This window comes from Gadus chalcogrammus, chromosome 6 (assembly GCF_026213295.1).
Source record: "Gadus chalcogrammus isolate NIFS_2021 chromosome 6, NIFS_Gcha_1.0, whole genome shotgun sequence".
Lineage (NCBI taxonomy): Eukaryota > Metazoa > Chordata > Actinopteri > Gadiformes > Gadidae > Gadus > Gadus chalcogrammus.
Window position 1 is genome coordinate 146,531 of NC_079417.1, and position 12,500 is coordinate 159,030.

Below are 12,500 nucleotides of genomic sequence, written 5' to 3' on the forward strand. Positions count from 1 at the left end.
ACTAACACAGTGTAACATTTACCCTGAGGGCCTTTCAGCCCAAGAGACTCACAATAAGTCCATTAGTCAGAAGAAAGAGAAACATCAATACATCGCTCTCAGTATAGTAAGGATGTTCGTAGCTAGGATAGTCAACCCATTCCCCGTGTACAACACAGATGGCTGGGCTAAGACGCTACACCATGCTAAGTGCTGTTATTAAGGGCCAGGACGTACAACATACAATAAGTGGGGACATTAAGCGCCAACACAGTGTTAGCAATGTGCTGGGAGGAAGGCACTGGGTCCGATTCCCAATGACCCTGTCTGACCTGTAGGCGTCCTTGAGCGAGATGACCCCTGGCCCCTACATGCTCCTGGATGACATGTCTGAGTGTGTGTGTGTGTGTGTGTGTGTGTGTGTTGTGTGTGTGTGTGTGTGTGTGTGTGTGTGTGTGTCTGAGTGTGTGTGTGTGTGTGTGTGTGTGTGTGTGTGTGTGTGTGTGTGTGTGTGTGTGTGTGTGTGTGTGTGTGTGTGAGTGATCAGGCCCCAGGTCCCCATACAGCCCCCCCCCCCCCCACCACCACCAGGACTATATCATCAGACCCTATCTTAGGTACTCATACCGTTGTTATTGTCCTTATCTCCAGAACTTCCGTGAGATGATTCCTCTGCTGGGCGTGTTCCGCATCCTGGTGATCGTCGCCATCGGTGGGTCTCCGCGCCGCGTCACCTGGTCGCCTGGCAACAGGCGCCGAGGCAGCTTCTGATACGACCACTTCCTGTTAGAACAGGACCCTAGTGGGCGGGGACTAAACATAGGAGACGGATGTGATAGGTGCTCGGGATACTGATACATTTCTCGCTGATGTTATCAGCGGTGGGAAGGCTATGCCCCGCCCCCACACCTGTCTGTTTTGAAGGAATGTGATGACAGGATGGAGGAGGTTTTCCACTTCCTGTTTCTTCTTTAATTTTCTCCGGATAAGTTTTCCTTGTTAATCTAAGACAAGGATTCTTTGTGTTTGATCCCGGGACCTTAAAGACCATTTAAGGGGGTCCCTGCGGAATGCCGGATTTGGGTATTCCCAAGATCCCTGCTCAGAAGGTTCAGATGTTCTGTGGATCCTCCTCCCTGGACACTTCCCCTGGTTTAGGATCCGAGTCTCGGACTAAAGGGTCACTTAAGGGACAGGGGAGGGTTTAAAGGTGTCTTAAGGAACAGGGGAGTGTTTGAGTCTTAAGGGACAGTGAGGGGGTTTGAGTCTTAAGGGACAGGGGAGGGTTTAAAGGTGTCTTAAGGGACAGGGGAGGGTCTGAGTCTTAAGGGACAGGGGAGGGTTTAAAGGTGTCTTAAGGGACAGGGGAGGGTCTGAGTCTTAGGGGACAGGGGAGGGTTTAAAGGTGTCTTAAGGGACAGGGGGAGGCCTTAATGTGTCTTATGGATGAGGCTACCACCCTCTCACTCTCCTCTCTCTCCGGTCTCTCTCTCCTGTCCCTCCGGTCTCTCTGGTCTCTCCTGTAGTGGGCACCGACGTGGCCTTCGCCATCTACAGACGATTCCTGAATGACGACGTTGGGATGAAGGTACGAGCTCTCAGCCTCACTCCTCCCCCTGGCTCCTTACATTACCTCAGCCTCACCCATAACCCTTAACCCTTAACATTACCCTCCCTTAGTCACTCATACGTCAAAGGCCTGTAATACGACCATCATCGCTTAAGAGGTTGTGGCTGAGCCTGTCCATTTCCTCAGGCTCACCCTTAACCCTTGACCTTTAACCCTTAACATTACATTTGCGGTGGCTTTGGGCAGAAGGAGGTTCTGTCTGTAGTGTAGCCACCATCTCTCTAGGACAGCCTGGCTGAAGGAGGCTCTCTGTAGTGTAGCCACCATCTCTCTAGGACAGCCTGGCTGAAGGAGGCTCTCTCTGTAGTGTAGCCACCATCTCTCTAGGACAGCCTGGCTGAAGGAGGTTCTCTCTGTAGTGTAGCCACCATCTCTCTCGGACAGCCTGGCTGAAGGAGGCTCTCTGTAGTGTAGCCACCATCTCTCTAGGACAGCCTGGCTGAAGGAGGCTCTCTCTCTAGTGTAGCCACCATCTCTCTAGGACAGCCTGGCTGAAGGAGGCTCTCTCTCTAGTGTAGCCACCATCTCTCTAGGACAGCCTGGCTGAAGGAGGCTCTCTGTAGTGTAGCCACCATCTCTCTAGGACAGCCTGACTGAAGGAGGCCCTCTGTAGTGTAGCCACCATCTCTCTCGGACAGCCTGGCTGAAGGAGGCTCTCTGTAGTGTAGCCACCATCTCTCTAGGACAGCCTGGCTGAAGGAGGCTCTCTCTGTAGTGTAGCCACCATCTCTCTAGGACAGCCTGGCTGAAGGAGGCTCTCTCTGTAGTGTAGCCACCATCTCTCTAGGACAGCCTGGCTGAAGGAGGCTCTCTCTCTAGTGTAGCCACCATCTCTCTAGGACAGCCTGGCTGAAGGAGGCTCTCTGTAGTGTAGCCACCATCTCTCTAGGACAGCCTGGCTGAAGGAGGCTCTCTGTAGTGTAGCCACCATCTCTCTAGGACAGCCTGGCTGAAGGAGGCTCTCTGTAGTGTAGCCACCATCTCTCTAGGACAGCCTGGCTGAAGGAGGCTCTCTCTGTAGTCTAGCCACCATCTCTCTAGGACAGCCTGGCTGAAGGAGGCTCTCTCTGTAGTGTAGCCACCATCTCTCTAGGACAGCCTGGCTGAAGGAGGCTCTCTCTGTAGTGTAGCCACCATCTCTCTAGGACAGCCTGGCTGAAGGAGACTCTCTCTGTAGTGTAGCCACCATCTCTCTAGGACAGCCTGGCTGAAGTAGGCTCTCTCTGTAGTGTAGCCACCATCTCTCTAGGACAGCCTGGCTGAAGGAGGCTCTCTGTAGTGTAGCCACCATCTCTCTAGGACAGCCTGGCTGAAGGAGGCTCTCTCTGTAGTGTAGCCACCATCTCTCTAGGACAGCCTGGCTGAAGGAGGCTCTCTGTAGTGTAGCCACCATCTCTCTCGGACAGCCTGGCTGAAGGAGGCTCTCTGTAGTGTAGCCACCATCTCTTTAGGACAGCCTGGCTGAAGGAGGCTCTCTCTGTAGTATAGCCACCATCTCTCTAGGACAGCCTGGCTGAAGGAGGCTCTCTCTGTAGTGTAGCCACCATCTCTCTAGGACAGCCTGGCTGAAGGAGGCTCTCTCTCTAGTGTAGCCACCATCTCTCTGGGACAGCCTGGCTGAAGGAGGCTCTCTGCAGTGTAGCCACCATCTCTCTAGGACAGCCTGGCTGAAGGAGGCTCTCTGTAGTGTAGCCACCATCTCTCTAGGACAGCCTGGCTGAAGGAGGCTCTCTGTAGTGTAGCCACCATCTCTCTAGGACAGCCTGGCTGAAGGAGGCTCTCTCTGTAGTGTAGCCACCATCTCTCTAGGACAGCCTGGCTGAAGGAGGCTCTCTCTGTAGTGTAGCCACCATCTCTCTAGGACAGCCTGGCTGAAGGAGGCTCTCTCTGTAGTGTAGCCACCATCTCTCTAGGACAGCCTGGCTGAAGGAGACTCTCTCTGTAGTGTAGCCACCATCTCTCTAGGACAGCCTGGCTGAAGGAGGCTCTCTCTGTAGTGTAGCCACCATCTCTCTAGGACAGCCTGGCTGAAGGAGGCTCTCTCTGTAGTGTAGCCACCATCTCTCTAGGACAGCCTGGCTGAAGGAGGCTCTCTCTGTAGTGTAGCCACCATCTCTCTAGGACAGCCTGGCTGAAGGAGGCTCTCTGTAGTGTAGCCACCATCTCTCTAGGACAGCCTGGCTGAAGGAGGCTCTCTGTAGTGTAGACACCATCTCTCTAGGACAGCCTGGCTGAAGGAGGCTCTCTCTCTAGTGTAGCCACCATCTCTCTAGGACAGCCTGGCTGAAGGAGGCTCTCTCTCTAGTGTAGCCACCATCTCTCTAGGACAGCCTGGCTGAAGGAGGCTGTCTCTAGTGCTGCAGTCGTTACGTGTTGGTGACCCACTGGTCTCCCCCCCAGGTGTCGTTCGTGGCCCACATCGCGGGCGCGGTGGCGGGGATGAGCGTAGGCTACGTGTTCTTCAGCGCCTTCAACCAGAAGCTGCTGCGGGACCCACGCTTCTGGCTCTGCATCGCCGGCTACCTGGTCTTCGTGATCGCCGCCGTGCTCTTCAACGTCTTCCTGTCCCCGGCGCCGTAGCAACGGCCTGGTCTAATCGGCAGAGGTTTAAACTATTAACTCAGGATTTATTCCCTTTAAGCATCAGGAAGACAGGGTCAATGAGGGTTCTCAGAGGAGTGGCGCCACCTGGTGGTGAACTCCAGCAATACATAAACATGTCGACCACTGAAGAATGGGACCAGACAACTTTACTACTGTGGTTTTTTACCGTCACCTATTTTATATTTTGCGATGACTAGCAGGTTTTTTTTTTTATAGTTTGTGCGTTTTGTTTAAACCGTTTAATTAAAAGGTGTTAACCGTCACTGGTTTCTATTCATCTGATTTGTTGTCAACCACTACCTTCCAAATTAAATTAAATGCTTTTTTATTAAATCCCACCTGTGTCTCCCTGGCTCCCAGTCCATTCTGAACACTGACGGATGAGTCCGTCTCAGTGGTTTCCCTCACGTTTAAAACGTGTTCAAAACGTGTTGACCTTGGAGGCCCGGGCCCTTCGCCTCCTCAAGCTCCAGAGCTGGGACAGAACTGAACCTCCCTAAGCTCCCGGTCTGTGTTATAATTAAAGTCGTCCGATGCCTTTTTATCTGAAAATACTGAAACTGCTTTCCCGAAAGCCGATGGCGCTCATTCCGGTCTGGTGATCCGGGTTAGATCCCCCGCTGATAACCCAGATCCACACGGGACTCCTCTCCACAGAACGCGTTATATAACCATGACCTCGCCGTGACCCTTCTGGAGGCATAGGTACCAGCCTCCATCAACCAGCCAGCCTCCATCAACCAGCCTCCATCAACCTCCATCACCAACCTCCATCAACCAGCCTCCATCAACCTCACTCCATCCCCGTCCTCAGTCAACAAGACTCCACCACATTTAACTTTCCCTTACGAATTAGAAAACTCAGACACTGCAACTAGAAACCCTGGTGTGAACCGAGGCCTGTTAGAAACCAGCCCCAGTATGAAGTACAACAAGGTGATGATTCGGCTCAGCTCTTGTTGTGATCGGGTCTCCATGGCCGCGGACACGTGACTCTAATTACCCCGAGCCCGACGCACCGGAGGATGAAATGGGACATGACTTATGGATTAGTCCCGTGGCAAACAACAAACCATCGACCCGCTCTGCGGCCGATGTGCGGCCGTGCGGCCGTGCGAATGTTGTGATGAAAACCTCCGAACCCAAACTGCTGAACGGGTCAACCACCAGGAAGCGGCTCGGCGTGGCGGACATCCGTTTAATGATCGAAACATAAGCTGAAGTATCCAAAACAAATGAAGTCAGTCCCAGCGGGGGTTGGGGTGCTCCAGCGGGTGTGGGGGGGTGCTGCTGGGTGGGGGCCCCCTGCTGCCGTCCCGAAGCCTCCAGGCGGTCTAACGCAGCGGAACTCGAGGAATCGATGGCGGCGGTCAGAGTGGAGCTGGCCGGGCTCCTGCTGGCTGCTGCTGTCCTCCGGCTCTGGCGCCGCGCGACGGGAGGCGGGTCTCCAGGTCCAGGTGATGCGGACAGCCCACGTCCTGTTTTGTTTATTTCAAACCTTTGGGGAGCGCGTCACGGCTGCATGACCCGGGCGGACGTCCACCATCGGCAGTCTGTCGCCGGCGCTCAGAGGTGAGTGCGCAGCGGGAGTAGGGGGGGGGGGGGTAGTATGGTTAAAAGGGGATGGCTTGGGAGGACTCCCGGTATTTAGCAGAAGGGGGGCATGCGGTTTGACGTTCGGGGCTCTGTGCGAGGGAGGACACTTTGGAGGAGAAATGCGCCAACAGGTTTACTTTTCGATTCCTCTGATTCAGGTAGGCTTTTGGTATTTTTTTTAACCCTATCAAGGTCCCATTAAGGCTTAATTTAAAACAGTTTATTCTTTTATTTGAGCTCTGAAACAGAACCTTCTGAACTGTAACATTGAAGCTCAACTTCTGGAGACTCAGAGATGAGGATTAGGGTCTGCCCTACTGGGGGGTAAGGGTCTGCCCTACTGGGGGGTGAGGGTCTGCCCTACTGGGGGGTGAGGGTCTGACTCTGACCTACTGCAGAGGGGACCTCGTCACTGTGACGTCTCCATAGTAGGTGTCTCCTCCTCCAGTCATAGCCATGGACGAGTGAAGATGGGGGACTGGAACTTCCTGGGGGGGATCCTGGAGGAGGTCCACATCCACTCCACCACGGTGGGCAAGATCTGGCTGACCATCCTGTTCATCTTCCGCATGCTGGTCCTGGGCGTGGCGGCCGAGGACGTGTGGAACGACGAGCAGAGCGCCTTCGTCTGCAACACGGAGCAGCCGGGCTGCAGGAGCGTCTGCTACGACCGCGCCTTCCCCATCTCCCTGATCCGCTACTGGGTGCTGCAGGTGAGGGGGGGGGGCACAGGGGGCCAGGACCAGGGGGCAACAGGGGGGGGGGGGGGGGGGGGGGCAGGACCGGGGGGCAACAGGGGGGGGGGGGGGGGGGGGCAGGACCGGGGGGGCACAGGGGGCCAGGACCGGGGGGGCAACAGGGGGGGGGGGGGGGCCAGGACCGGGGGGGCACAGGGGGCCAGGACCGGGGGGGCAACAGGGGGGGGGGGGGGGGCACAGGGGGCCAGGACCGGGGGGGGGGGGGGGGCAACAGGGGGGGGGGGGGGGGGGGGCACAGGGGGCCAGGACCGGGGGGGCAACAGGGGGGGGGGGCACAGGGGGCCAGGACCGGGGGGCAACAGGGGGGGGGGGGGGGGGGGGGGCACAGGGGGCCAGGACCGGGGGGCAACAGGGGGGGGGCGGAGCTGTAAACCTGATAATAACTGTGAGCTGTAAACCCCCGTCTCTCTCTGACCCGTCTGCCCCCCCCCCCCGACCGGTCGCCCTGTGCTGCAGGTGATCTTCGTGTCGGCCCCCTCGCTGGTCTACATGGGCCACGCCCTGTACCGCCTGCGGGCGCTGGAGAAGGTCCGCCAGCGACGCAAGGGCCTCCTCCGCCGCCAGCTGGAGCTGCTGGACGCGGCGGCGGCGGCGGCGGCGGCGTCGGCGGTGTCGGCGGCGGCGCGGCGGCGCGCGGAGCGGCAGGTGAAGCAGGTGGAGCAGGGCCGGCTCAACAAGGCGCCGCTGCGGGGGGCGCTGCTGCGCACCTACGTGGCGCACGTGTTCACGCGCTCGGCCGTGGAGGTGGGCTTCATGGCGGGCCAGTACCTGCTGTACGGCGCGCGGCTGCGGCCGCTGTACCGCTGCGAGCGCGCCCCCTGCCCCAACGCCGTGGACTGCTATGTGTCGCGGCCCACCGAGAAGAGCGTGTTCATGGCGTTCATGCAGGCCATCGCGGGGGTCTCCCTGCTGCTCAACCTGCTGGAGATCCTGCACCTCGGCTACAAGAAGCTCCGCAAGGTCTTCAGCTACGGCCCCCGCCCCCCCGGGGGGGCCGACCGGCTCCTGGACGGCCCCCACCCCGACGCCCGCTACAGGGGGTCCTCCCTGGGGTGGGGGGGGGGGGCCCGCGCCGCCCGGAAGACCACCGTGGCCTCGGCGCCCAGCGACTACGACCTCCTGCTGGAGCGGGCGCGGTGCGGCTCCACCTGCCTCCTCCACCCCCCGCTGCCCCCCGGGGGGGCGATCCTGGGCGACCCGGAGTGTCCGGGGTGCGGCCCCGTGGAGCGGGAGCTCTCTCCGAGCCCCCCCGGGAGCCACCGCCTCCCCCAGGAGGGGGGGGGGGAGGAGGAGGACCGGGACACCAGTGACGCGGACCTCCCCGCACTGTGCTCCCCGAAGCGCTGCCGGGGGGCGGGGCCGGCCCCCCCGGGGTGCGCCCCCCGGAGGCAGTGGAACCGCTGCTCCACCGTGATGGAGAGCCGGAGCTCCGACACCGACTCCTACGGCGACGCCACGGCCTTGGCCGGGGGCGGGGGCGGCCCCCCCGGCGTGTGGACCCGGGCCAAGGCCGACCGCAAGAGGCCCAGCCCCCGCCCCTCCTCCCCAGAGTCCCAGGAGGGCTCCAGCGAGGGGACCCGGCACAGCCCCCGCCCCTCCTCCCCAGAGTCCCAGGAGGACTCCAGCGAGGGGACCCGGCACAGCCCCAGACCGCCGTCCTCCAACTGCAAGACCTCCATGGGGAGCTCTAGTAGCAGCAGGAGGCCGGACCTCCAGATCTGAGGCTCCTTACCCCCAGACCTGAGGCCTTCAGACCTCCAGACCTGAGGTCTTCAGACCCCCAGACCTGAGGCCTTCAGACCTCCAGACCTGAGGCCTTCAGACCTCCAGACCTGAGGCCTCCAGACCCCCAGATCTGAGGCCTTCAGACCCCCAGACCTGAGGCCTTCAGACCTCCAGACCCCCAGATCTGAGGCTCCAGACCCCCAGACCTGAGGCCTTCAGACCTCCAGACCCCCAGACCTGAGGCCTTCAGACCTCCAGACCTGAGGTCTCAGACCCCCAGACCTGAGGTCTCAGACCCCCAGACCTGAGGCCTTCAGACCTCCAGACCTGAGGCTCCAGACCCCCACACCTGAGGCCTTCGGACCTCCAGACCTGAGGCTCCAGACCTGAGGCCTCAGACCCCCAGACCTGAGGCTCCAGACCCCCAGACCTGAGGCCTTCAGACCCCCAGACCTGAGGCTCCAGACCCCCAGACCTGAGGTCTCAGACCCCCAGACCTGAGGCCTTCAGACCCCCAGACCTGAGGCCTTCAGGCCTGAGGCTCCAGACCTGAGGTCTCAGACCCTCAGACCTGAGGCCTTCAGACCCTCAGACCTGAGGCCTTCAGACCCCCAGACCTGAGGCTCCAGGTAGCAGAGAACATTTGTATTCATTAGAATAAAGTACCGGCTTGGCCACCCTGTGCTGAGTCTGGCTCCAGCCCCACGTTTTGACAATAGTTGTAGAACTCCGAGCCAATCAGATTGAAGGGCTGGCATGGCAACACATGGACTACATGTACAGCATGGATAAGCTATGTTTTGGTTAATGTGTATTTTGTATATTTTTACAGCTGGTGTTTGTAAAGTTATGTTACTTTTCCAATCGATATTTCTCAACGGCATAATCCAGAATCATACCCTAGGACAAGAAGAAAAATCTTTATTCTCTATTATTTCACTAGAACAGTACTATGGGAGAAGTGGCCGCCCGGCCCAGTATGGTCCAACCCTTGGCCTGGTCACTAACACCCCACCACCTTGGGTAGATGTTTGAACCATGGGTCTGAGTCTACAGACTGTTTAGGACTAACCTGACTCCGCCAGATGCATTGATTGACATTCGCTCTTCTTGATTCGCATTTGAGTAAACACAATGAGATCAGGATGGTCTCACGAGGATAGTTTAGGACCTCCTCGGTTGTAGAAGTCCTTGATGACAACAAGGTTTGCATTTCATAACATTTGGATCCACCAGATGTTGGGGCTGACAATAACTTCCCACTTTGTGGTCTACAGACACAGCTACATAAAGGTCCACATCATTTAGTTTTGAATGGGAATGTAATGTGTAATGTGCTGGAGATGATTCAATGATTTCTCAACACATGAAATGAATCATAGAAACGAAGTCTGGTCCAATCATTTATTGGTTTGAGCCAACAAAACAATCAGGTCCACTGTTGAGGTGAAGAAACAATATTTCCTTACATTACTTAGTGCTCACATTAGAGGAACTATTCATATGACATACATCCTCACTTTTGTAAATGTTTATCATTCAATAGAAACACAAATGATAATCATACATTCTGAAAATGAAGCAGAATCCCATCCTGAGTGGATCATCTTAATGCGAAGGGACAGCAAAATATGCTTGATATACAAAACATTAGAAATTATGCTCATGATCTGCTCGCAAAAGAGCAGACGCTAGGGCAGAACCACGTGGTCAGTGGAACCCTATAAAACGACCTGCATACAATCTGTACAAAATAACTTGAGGTTAAGAAACAATGAAATAAACACTCAGTAGAAAACACAGGGCCTTCCAATTAAAGGCTTTAAAACAACACAACACACATAAAATAAACTAAAATGTGCACTTTGGTGGGGTTCCGTCGCGTGCTACTCGGCAGCGGGGGGGGCATCTGGGGCGGGCTCGTAGCGTTGGAGCTGAAGAACAAGAGCTCAAAATATTAATATTCATAAAGACCACAGCTCCACCAAGAACACCACGTCATTCCACCAGAAGACCAGGTGTGACGAAAGGTCCAACCCCCCCCCCCCCCCCTCCAAAAAGCACTTTGTTAGGACACCATAAACAACGTTTCCACCTGGTATAAACCAAGTTAACCGTTGGTAAAATAAACTAAGTTAACCGTTGTTAGAATAAACCAAGTTAACCGTTGGTAGAATAAACTAAGTTAGCGGTGTTTTGAGCAGCGTACCCGGGAGCGGAGGTCCTTGTTCTCCTCCCCCAGGACCTCACACTGCTCCCTCAGCCTGGCCAGCTCCTGCCGCAGGGCCTGCGTCTCCTCCATCTCCTCCCCAGCGGCGCCCAGCTGCTGCTTCAGGAAGCTGGAGCTCTGTTAAAGAACAACACCACCCACCGGCTCCCAACACCTCCCAACACCTCTTCCATCTTGACCCTAGCCTCCTAGGACCCTGGTCCCTAGCCTCCTAGGACCCTGGTCCCTAGCCTCCTAGGACCCTGGTCCCTAGCCTCCTAGGACCCTGGTCCCTAGCCTCCTAGGTCCCTAGCCTCCTAGGCCCCAGCCCCATTAGCTTCTGGAGGAGCTGCGTTGGAGGAGCCTTGAGGTTCTGGTGAAGGATACTCCAGCGCGTTGCTCGGCTTCTCCGGTTGCTCGTACAGAGACACCAGTACTGGAGACAGAGGGACACGTTAACCACACATCACTGGTACATCACTGGTTCCTCACACGTCTAAAGGTCCAGAGGAGGAGGAGGAGGAAGAGGAGGAGGCGAGAAGGAGGGGGAGAAGAGGAGGAGGAGCAGACAAGAAGAGGAGACAAGAGGTGGAGGAGGGGACAGGAAATTGGAGGAGCCCTACCACCGGTCAGACTGTCCAGAACACCTCCTTTCTCCAGGTACCTCCGGAACTGCTCCCTCTTCGAGTCTGAAGCCTTTCAGCACCAAGAGATAAAGGGAGAGAAGAACACAACCCCGCGAGGAGCAGTCAGGGCGTCATCTGGGCTCCAGCTGGTCCCCGAGTCTCAGTAGGAAGTGAATGACGTTGTCACAAGCCGACCGTGGTGGTGGTGGCAAAGAGGGGAGACGCACACAATTGACTTGAGTTAAACAACAAGGTTTATTATAATCAAGTGAATATAATATAACATAACATAAGGTATGGCGCGTGTATTCAATCTAGTCAGTGATGCAAGTGTGTGTACGTAAAAGTGTATGGGTGTAGTGTTGTCAGGTGTAAACATACCTAGGATACAACTAAACCAAAAGACCAAAGGAACCAACAATAAGTGGTGTCTCCCAAACGAGTACCACCCCGACACTGGGCTACCAGGTCTACTTAAATAAGCCTAGCACAGGTGGTGTCAATGAGCTCGTTAGGCTTCCCTCGTTAGGGTCGTGACAACGTGAAGGGTTGGTTAATATGCTCTGCGTTTAAACGGAGAATAACTAAACTAACTCCAGTGTTGTTGACCGACATGGTACTAATGTAGGAGACAGGGTATTAATGTTAAAGTGTATTAAAGTATCAGCAGGTACCCGAGCAGTAGCAGGTGAGGACCGGACCGCAGGTGACAAACTCTCGGTCACCAATTAAACACTAACGCTAACTTCAGCAACTCGGACTTTTTACAACTTCAATTACGACGTTTCTTAACCACACCGAACCCCGAACAGAGACAGAAACCCCGAACTCTTACCCTGTAATGCGCCATTCTCCTGGTCCGGTGTCTTCTAGTAGGACGCTCCCCTCCAGAGCCGGCCAGAGTTGAACTAGTTTCGTTTATCATCTTCCTGCTCGCTAAGGATAGGTCGATCAGCGCCCTCTTGCGGTCCTCGACCAATCAGGAGCGAGCAGCGCCCCCATGGCGGTCCTCGACCAATCCTGATAGAGCAGCGCCCTCTTGTGGTGCGGGAGCTGCTCGCTGTTGATTGGTCGCGCAGCGCCTACTGGCGGCCACACCGCGAAACTCCACCAATATTGGGATTTGCCATTTTGTCGACTTGCATAATCCGTACAATTGATTCGGATAACGTACAACCACAAGTGTAAATCGCTATGGTTTGGACTGGGGCGTATAATACCAAGTATAATACTTAAACGAGAAAGAACATGTAAAAAGTATTATTATTTGTCTTAATCAGGTGATAGGTCACAAAACAAGTCAGAGTACTAGTCAGGTGACTGAGGAGACCCGTTGGTGACCGACGGCTCCACTGACCAATCAGAACTCAACG

At 56.1% G+C, this 12,500-nt stretch overlaps 3 protein-coding genes across 3 annotated transcripts in view; 2 read left to right on the top strand and 1 right to left on the bottom strand.

Moving 5' to 3' along the window:
• The window catches only part of rhbdl2 (rhomboid, veinlet-like 2 (Drosophila)), a 12,229-nt gene extending 7,684 nt beyond the window's left edge, over positions 1–4,545 (top strand). Inside the window, exons 6-8 of the mRNA XM_056592796.1 lie at positions 631–691; positions 1,506–1,567; positions 4,010–4,545. Coding sequence (XP_056448771.1) covers positions 631–691; positions 1,506–1,567; positions 4,010–4,189 — 303 coding nt within the window. The 3' untranslated portion in view covers positions 4,190–4,545. The remainder of the gene's footprint in view (positions 1–630; positions 692–1,505; positions 1,568–4,009) is intronic.
• Positions 4,546–5,590: 1,045 nt separating this feature from the next.
• On the top strand, positions 5,591–8,782 carry gja9a (gap junction protein alpha 9a). Its single transcript, XM_056592268.1, has 3 exons — positions 5,591–5,785; positions 6,258–6,522; positions 7,024–8,782. Exons 1-3 carry the CDS (start codon positions 5,736–5,738, stop codon positions 8,287–8,289), a joined length of 1,581 nt encoding a protein of 526 aa, XP_056448243.1. The 5' UTR covers positions 5,591–5,735; the 3' UTR covers positions 8,290–8,782.
• Positions 8,783–9,682: 900 nt separating this feature from the next.
• LOC130384655 (c-Myc-binding protein-like) lies at positions 9,683–12,069 on the bottom strand. Its single transcript, XM_056592949.1, has 5 exons — positions 11,963–12,069; positions 11,125–11,197; positions 10,889–10,937; positions 10,502–10,631; positions 9,683–10,226 (listed from the first exon to the last, which is right to left on the bottom strand). Exons 1-5 carry the CDS (start codon positions 12,050–12,052, stop codon positions 10,179–10,181), a joined length of 390 nt encoding a protein of 129 aa, XP_056448924.1. The 5' UTR covers positions 12,053–12,069; the 3' UTR covers positions 9,683–10,178.
• Positions 12,070–12,500: the final 431 nt, after the last annotated feature.

Excerpts from the sequence above, each read along its gene's own strand:
- gja9a (XM_056592268.1), top strand. The coding sequence starts at position 5,736 with ATGACCCGGGCGGACGTCCACCATCGGCAGTCTGTCGCCGGCGCTCAG. Across the intron at positions 5,786-6,257 it reads TCTGTCGCCGGCGCTCAGAG|TCATAGCCATGGACGAGTGA; the intron begins GTGAGTGCGCAG and ends CTCCTCCTCCAG. Across the intron at positions 6,523-7,023 it reads TCCGCTACTGGGTGCTGCAG|GTGATCTTCGTGTCGGCCCC; the intron begins GTGAGGGGGGGG and ends CCTGTGCTGCAG.
- LOC130384655 (XM_056592949.1), bottom strand. The coding sequence starts at position 12,052 with ATGATAAACGAAACTAGTTCAACTCTGGCCGGCTCTGGAGGGGAGCGT. Across the intron at positions 10,938-11,124 it reads TCTGGACAGTCTGACCGGTG|TACTGGTGTCTCTGTACGAG; the intron begins GTAGGGCTCCTC and ends CTCTGTCTCCAG. Across the intron at positions 10,227-10,501 it reads ACAAGGACCTCCGCTCCCGG|CTCCAACGCTACGAGCCCGC; the intron begins GTACGCTGCTCA and ends CTTGTTCTTCAG.